At 39.9% G+C, this 8,470-nt stretch overlaps 1 protein-coding gene across 1 annotated transcript in view; it reads right to left on the bottom strand.

The window, feature by feature from the left end:
* man1a1 (mannosidase, alpha, class 1A, member 1) overlaps nucleotides 1-5,070 on the bottom strand; it is a 143,754-nt gene extending 138,684 nt beyond the window's left edge. The window contains exon 1 of the mRNA XM_083934218.1: nucleotides 4,378-5,070. Coding sequence (XP_083790344.1) covers nucleotides 4,378-4,881 — 504 coding nt within the window. The 5' untranslated portion in view covers nucleotides 4,882-5,070. The remainder of the gene's footprint in view (nucleotides 1-4,377) is intronic.
* Between the last annotated feature and the right edge of the window lie 3,400 nt (nucleotides 5,071-8,470).

The following is an 8,470-nucleotide window of genomic DNA, read 5'->3' on the forward strand; positions in this document are numbered from 1 at the left end:
CAGACAAACCGAAGATCTAAAATGTACTAGATCAGCATGTCCACTTACTGTATCTTCTATCAGAAGCAGAAAATAGCTGCAGGTTTCATGCATATTTCACCAGGTTTTCTCACAACAACAACAACAACTGGATGGCATGTATACCGTGATCAGATATGGGAAAATTAACTTACACATGCTGACATGTATCAAAACTGAAGCTGCTGTTCAATCATAACCCACCCTATTGGGGCAATATTTATCCTAACTCTATGCTGAACAGTTTTTTTCCTTTTGTCATGTTGATTTTTTTCTGATGTCTTGAATGTTAAGGGAAAAGATCTGTTGACACAGCAGGCAACGTTTATTTAAACCTCTCATATCAAATGTGCTTCAGTGCCAGGATGATGATGTGGTTTGCCAGAGAAGATATTTATTTTAGAATTGATCACAATTACACTGTTATTCTACGGGGAATCCATTAAGCTTGCATTGTGTGATCATGCTGATTCACAAAATGATATATCAGTGGCTATCATTTGTAATAATTTGCCACTTTCCTGGGTTTCACTGGAACATTTTTATAACCTCTATTTTTCAATTTTACCGTATAAAAACAAGTTTCTCAATCGGTGTGTACGGATACCTATTTATTATGTATTAAGTTTATGTCACATTTTGTTTTTGAATAATTTAAGTAGCAAAAAGCAATCTGATTCCACCGTAAATTCATCATGTCTGACACACCCTATCATGCTGAGTTGATCTGAAACCACACTATTTTTGTGTGTTTTTCTTATAGTTCAAATCACCACACTCTGCCCCAAGTTATAAAATGGGTTCATTAGTTGCTTCATTAGGTTGGAGGTTTTATAAGACATTTGCATTTGTTTTCTTGACACACAGAATATTGCACTGCCATGGACCCTTTCTGCAACACTGTGGGTTTACTTTGAGCAAACACAGATTTATGTGGAGCTAGTTACGGTAGGTGAATCTTGCCTTTCCTCTGTGACCTCAATTTCTAAACAGCTGTCAAACATGAATGGTGACTGGTGCCAATAGTTAGTACGCAAATGGTTACTCTGACACCGTCAAATATTCCTGACCATAAAAAGGACTACTCTTTTAAGAGCCTGCAGGACAGCAAAGGTGAATTACACAACATGACAATGCATATATGCATGGGATGCCATCTTAATCGACCTCTAAGAGACCTTGGTCCCCTCATTTAAGCATTCAACATAACATATTTTGTTTTCAAAGAACAATATAACTAAGATCTTCCTGTGTCTCCTAGGTTGCTGAATTCTGTTGATGACACTTGGACAAGAAATCAGTTGGCATGTTTGAATCTTGACTACAGATTATCAGCTGATGAAGTCAAAGAGAAAAGAAACTGTAGGAAAACATATACTGACCTATCAGTGATGCTGCTGGAGCTACTAAATTTTTCAAAAGGCAGCATCGGTGCAACTCGTGGAAAGATTTGGTTTGATGCCCCGAGCACCAGCAGTACTTTTTACAGATTTAAATTAACTCAATATTTGACCGTTTTAAAAAATAGCCCGGAGCAAGACAATCCATGTTTCCACTGCACTTCAAAACACTTGCTTTGGAAAACGGGGACGATGTTCTGTCGGCTTTTCTCCCAGCTCACTGTTGTTGTTGTTTGGAAAGTCACAAAGATCAGAGTTAAATATCAGAACATAAACAGAGAGCTGGGAGGGAGGAAATTTGGGATTTAGCGGCTCTGCCGGGCACTTCTCTGTAAACGTAAACTGTTACAATTTCAGATTAAAGACAGAAATAATGGCATCTCATTCCCCCTTAAGCTCTGTCAGAAGTAGATCTATTTAAGTTACGGTCAAAGTTTTTTAAATGTGAAACAGAGGGCTCAGTGTTTCAGCTGAAGTCCTTATACCGGGGATTGTGTTTACTACCGTCGATACAATGACGAATAGATCTATGATATAGCCTGTGTGTTGACAATTAGCTAGCAAGGTGCACACTATCTATAAACTAAGTTTGGAAACGTGCCCCATCAGCATTTCTAACAGTGTGTCTTTCTTACCAAATACACACAATAATCTGTTTAGGTTTCAGAGCAGTGTGTGCAACAGGAAACCTGAGTGATATATACTGTATAAAAATATTATGCTATGAGACAGGACAGTGTAGGGAATTTTTGTAAATATTGGGATAAAGTTCAATCATGTCTTTCTTGGGTCTTGAGAGCTGCATTCCTGTTAATTGATAAGATTTTCTGAACTGTAATAGCTGTTTGGTCGTCACTAATTATTGATTTTCCTAATCTTCTTACGCGTAACTTTCTCCTGAAAGCATGAAGTCATCCTTGAATATGAATGCATTATTGATACTGGGGTATTCAAGGATTCAAATGCATCATTCATTGTGATAGTTGATTGAGTAAGTATTGAACATGACTCAATCGTCCTCTGTGCGAATCCACCACTTAACCGTCTGAACGAGTAAATGGAAATCAGGTCACCTGAGTGAGCAGATCTATGACAACTGCTCTCCAAAAGCCTCATGGGAAAGATCATTTTCAAAATAACACTTGAGATATTACAGTATTACAGCAAAGATTTGATGCAGCTAATATGGATTTTTGGACAAATGGTGAAGATGGTTGATGATTTTAAATACAGTGACAGCAGTCTCTCGGTTTCAAAAAAAAAGCTTACCACACATTTTTATAAATCATCACGCCTCCACTTGCTAGCAGCGGCGTGCAAAAATCTAGAGGAAAGAATTTTATCCTTCAATGATCACGTGATAGGGTAACCTGAATTGTGAAAGGAGGAATGAGCTGCCTCCAAGATCGTTGGGAAGCCACAAAAACAACTCATTATGAATTAACTTTCATCGCGTAAAGCCAACACAAGTACTAATTATTATGACCCCTCTCACCCATGCATAGTGAAGTTGAGCTGTTGCCTTCCGGGGGATGTTTTCATGTACCAAGGGAAAACAGGAATATCTATAAAACATTTCCTTTGTGTCAGAGGTAATAAATAAAATGTGCTGTAGGATGTGAGGAGGCAGGCCTACTCCTGACGCTGCAGTTTTACATTTTATCTTATATTGTGTATTTTGTAGACCGGCATGGTACTTTTTATGAATGTGTACTTTGAGCCTTTTCCATGTTTTATGTTTTAGTGACAAATTTCCACATTGTGGACAATAAAGGATGCCTACAGTCATCTCCATGTCGCATTCTTAGTGAGGAAGTCTTTTCCTCAGAGAGCTGAGATTTTAGCACCGCAGATGATGATGCAGCAGCGTGGCTGAACACCATCAGCAGCCACCTGAAACCACCGCTGAGACATCACCTCTGGGCTTTTCACACTGTGCAGTGACACAACACAAGAATAATGCCAGACATGCTACCTGTTGGGTTTGGTTTTTCTTTTCTTTTTTGCTGCAGCCTACAGGCCTATGGTTTGCCTTTGTGTGGAATTGTGTGAAATCAGGAGGCACACAAGATAATGAATTTAAACTCATATTCAGGAGTCTATGGCAGAATGAATAAGGCTAAATTATGACTCCAATTAGTGACAATTAATAATAATAAGCCGGGCTTTTAAATGAAGTGTTCATCAGCAGGATGTATTAAAATACCCAATTGTCAGGTTAGTGTGGGGTACACTGTGAATCTAGGTCATACTGTAAATATGATCTGTGACAGGCTACAAGGTGTGCTCAATCTTTCACAGCCATGATCCCGGTGTTCCCACTGTGGTAACTGATCGGAGCTGCTTGTGCCCCAGCCCTCTATTGTCCCGACATGGGAAACTTGAAAGACAGGTATAGCAGCCCAGAGGGGGGCGGTGGATCTCGCATGCATCCCTCCCTATATCCCAGGAACTGACTGCTGCTCAATTACGTGGAGAGAGAACAACGTCATGCCGAATTCCGCTGAAAAAGCCTAGTGTGAAATTCACTAGCAGGTGTACACAGATAACACAACATGGCATACGATCTTCACATAAGCACGACTAGATGTTGTGCGCATTTCGGCCACACAGTGATCTCCTATGATCATCTTCGATTCAGTGAAAACAAGTTTTAGACTTGGTGTACGCTCATTTGCCACCGTTTCTCCCCCGAGCGAGGTACAAGACTTTGGAGATAACAAGCGAACATTATGTAAAAGTTCAAATTTCGTTCACGTCTAGTGCTCCTTTGTGTGTTATATGCTCGCCGAATTATAGATGAGATCTGAATGATTCATGTAAGCAGTTACAGTCGTGTTTCACCATAAATATTAACAGCCATAAGCGGAAGTGAATTTAAAACGTGAGTTTTTTTGTCGGAGTTCGGCATGACGCGTGTCTGAAAAGCACGAGCCGTGCTCGCTCAACAGACCCTCACCTCTTTGATTTTATCCCGTCTGTCCTTGGTCTCGGAGTCCAGGGGTTCGTGTCCGGTAGCCCCGGGGGGGCGGTGATACTCAACGAAAGGTAAATTATTGACATCCTTCCCACCTTGACTCTCCTTTGCAACTTTCTCCTTCTCATTTATTATGTCTTGTTTTATCTCTTCGGGCCGTTTCTGTAGAGTATCCTTGGCCTCTAACAGAGCTTTTTCGTGGTCTTTTCTGATTTTGGCCAGGACCTTCTCGTCATTTCCAGCCGAACCCGGGTCGCTGCTGTCCGGACCGGTGCGGGTGTTGGTCTCCACCGCGGAGGAATGAAAGAAAACTCCGCTAAGCAGCTTGGACGAGTCCGGTAGAAAGAAAATGGCCCCGAAACACAGGGTTATAAAAGCGCTAAACACTAATAACAAGATAAATTTCTCTGTCAACCTGAAGGAGGTCGGGCTGGCAGACTTCCTATTCGGGGTCGCGGTAAAAGGCAGAAGAGTTGCAACTGGCATTTTCTCCTCTCTTCCTTTCAACAACTCAAACAACAAAAATGAATTCAAATGGTCGAATTACTTCACGTCGGACTCACTTTCGGGTTATTCCGTTCAGAAATCCATTTCCAGATGATATAAACCGAGTCAAATGGAACGTAAGTGTGGTAAAATCTCCGGTAAAAAGTTGGAGAGTGAGGCAGCTGCCCATACCGGAGACTCTCTGCAGACAGACCCGAGTCCGCTGGCTCACACAGGAAGCAACGGTGGATGGGCGTGACTGACAGCCGCGAGGAGCTAATCACATTCTGCCCTGTGAGTGGTGGGAACACGAGGGGGCGTGTCCTCCCCAACGGCTGTGTATAAAGCCCGTTGACAGCGGCGGTTATAGCTATATGGTCTGCTTACCGTACAACGTGGTGGGTCAGCGTGACTAGAGTGTGGACACAGTTCATTATCTTAATGATTATGTCTATTTATTATATTTAAAAAAAGACAAAAACAACAACGAATTGACCCTTCTAACTAGCCTTAAACTGCCATGACTTTTCCTCCAAAAGCACAGAGATTGAAAAGTGGTGGATGGCAGAGGCGACTCTAGAGTCTGTTGGGGTTTTAGGCAAACATTCACAGGGGGCCCCTTGAACCGGTGTCCATCACTGATCCTGACCTTCCTGTCAGCTGATGTCATTCACGTTCACTGCAACAGGAAATAAACTAGTTTTGGAAAGTTAATGTTTACATCTTGGGAGCTACCCTGCTCAATACACACCTAGCATCAGGTGTTGTTTGAAATGTGACAATGACATACAGTAAAGTAATTTCATATCTTCGAATACTAGAGCTAGCTAGCATGGCTATTGTTAGCCTAGGTACAACCATAACCTAACCATTTAGCCTATACTCATTCAAAGTAAAATATTTATGGTGAATAATAAATGATATGCCAAATGTATGCCTGGTTCTGGGACCCAGAGCTTTTTATGATGTTCGTTATCTATTATCGGCTCTAAGTTTCTGTTATTGATAAGACTGGCTACGGTTAGCTAAGGCTAGCTATAGGCTATTTATATATTTGGGTAGCCTACATCAGACCTATATATATATATATATATATATATATATATATATATATATATATATATATGTGTGTGTGTGTGTGTGTGTGTGTGTGTGTGTGTGTGTGTGAAATTGCTTTAACTTTGCGGCTATTTCAAAAGCACCACACGTATCTCAAGAACAGAAAGGAAGAGAGAACCTTATATACAGTATTCCTTTAATTTGACTTTGGAATAGGCGACATTTTGATCTATATATCTGTAGTTACAAGGATCCAGAGTAGTAACCAACATGTCTTCTGTAAGTTCACTCTTATCATGAAACATAATCTCAGCAGGTTTTATCAGAAGGGGTTTGGTCAAGACAATAAAGCCTCCTTATTCACTACTAGTTCTGAACAAGATCATGGATAAAGACATATTTGTTTGGGTCTTAACTGTTGCTGTTTTCCCCCAGCCGTGGCATTCCTGAAAGGCTTATCTTCTGGCCATGTCATGTGTCTGGTCATTGTGAAAGAAGGAGGGGGGAGGTGGCTTCAATCCAATAAGTAATTACAAAGCAGTTGATGTTGAAAAAGGAGCCGCTAAACTCTAAACTACAGCAGAGTTCTATTATTTATCACCTAGACGGTATAACTCATCTGCTGTATGTTAAGTACATTACTTTCTTACTTTTCTTATTCACAGTTATAAAGACAAACCTTGGACTTGGAGGTGTAGCGACCCTCCACAGTACACAGTTGACAGTTGAAAATCTAATATATTACTTTGTGCACGGTGATTATTATTATGCATATGCTTAATAAATGGACAAAAAAAAACATTCCTCAACAGATAAGCACATGCATGCATGCACACCTGCTGATGATCTTTGTTAGTCTGTGCAAATGTAGAAGATAAATGGCAGTCATTTGAATTGTCTACGTTGGTGACTAATAATGGTTTGAGGAACCAGTCAGTTATATGCATGAAACATGTAATTTATGCTTAAACAGAGGTTGTCATTTGTTCACAGCTAATACGAGAGTTTTGTCAGAGAGAGAAGACAAAAAAAACAATCTTGGAATAGTTCTAGGCTATTACAGATACTGATGAGTGCGTGCCCCTGTCTTCTTCTCTGTGTGATTTAAATATGAAACTTATTTTGTTGGCCACTGAACATTTTTTTGAATATTTACATTTATATACCATATTGTTCATGATAAACAGCTGCCTTGGGTGTACAAATGGCTGAATTGAGCAAATGAAAAACAATTTGTATTGAAAGCTCTGTCAGTAAAATAATTATATATTATATACTTCACCTATACTTCACCTGCAGGATGAGAACCGCAGAGACTTCTTATCTGGGGACGACAGATGCATGCTGCCATATTGAAATTGTAATTCTGGGACAACAACTTGTCTAAATGATGACACGCGTCCTTATGATTACTTTCTCACTCCGTGATTCAAGCAGAAAATTAAATCTGGGATGAAATGTATGGCATCTCAATATTGAACTACGAGTCTCTTATGGCAACTGTTTTGACAAGCGCCGTTCTTTTCCTGCTTCATTTTTCATCAAAGTTGGCGTTTTCAGCGGGATTTGTTTTCAGCCTGAGTGGCTGTTGTTAATGTATGTATCAAAAGAAACACAATTTCCCCAGTGGTGTTGTGGTTTCTCGAAGGAATAAATCATCTTTTGTTTTGAAGCTGTAAAACAAAAAAGAGGTATAGTTGCACTTTTAAGGTTCATATAAGATCTTGACGCACTCTCTGAGTTGTTTTAGCAATGACTGTGCTTTAGCTTTTGATTGCACTCATCCTTTAATGTAATGAGAAAATCTGTCATCAGACTTTACCTGGCAGTTTGAAGTAAGACATAGAACATTTTTGTCATCATAAACTATTATGACAGTGTGCCAACCCAGGAGGGTAAGTACTGCACTAAATCTACTGATGTTCGCAGTCCAAGGTAATAAAATTCAAAAGTACTATTTATACGAATGCAACTCTATTGTAAGTGAAAAAAAACTTCCATGTATACATATGGTTGATTTTTTTAAATTCATAAGCTACTTTGTTCAAAGAAGACAAACACATGAAGCCCTCAAAACTGATTAATGAATTGTTGGTGCAGGATGGCAGCCACAGAAAGAAGACGTCCTGGCACTTTGATGGAGAGGTGAAGTCCCTCCCCTTCCCCCTGTGGACCCCATGGGACTTTATTTCGGGTGAAAATATGTATAGCCTATGATAGTGAACAGGGAGAGACACATTTATTTATTTTTAATCCCGTTTGAATTGTGCCATGAATTGCACACATGATGTTTGTCATTTAAAAAATAATTTTATGAGTCTAGAAAGCTGTCGAAGAATAAGGCTGTGAAAATACAGAATTAGAACGATACTCACCCCAAAGTTGTGGAAGTCACGCCTCGCTCTGTGTGTGTGTATGTTACCGGAATGTAACGCCGTTTCTCACACAAGCAACAGGTCTTTCTTGTTTATCCGTGTCCCAGACCCTTTTAAAAAAAAAAAAAAAGGTACGATGTTCCCTGCTCTTCCCA

The sequence above is a fragment of the Echiichthys vipera genome (genome assembly GCF_963691815.1).
Source record: "Echiichthys vipera genome assembly, chromosome: 19".
NCBI classification, from domain to species: domain Eukaryota; kingdom Metazoa; phylum Chordata; class Actinopteri; order Perciformes; family Trachinidae; genus Echiichthys; species Echiichthys vipera.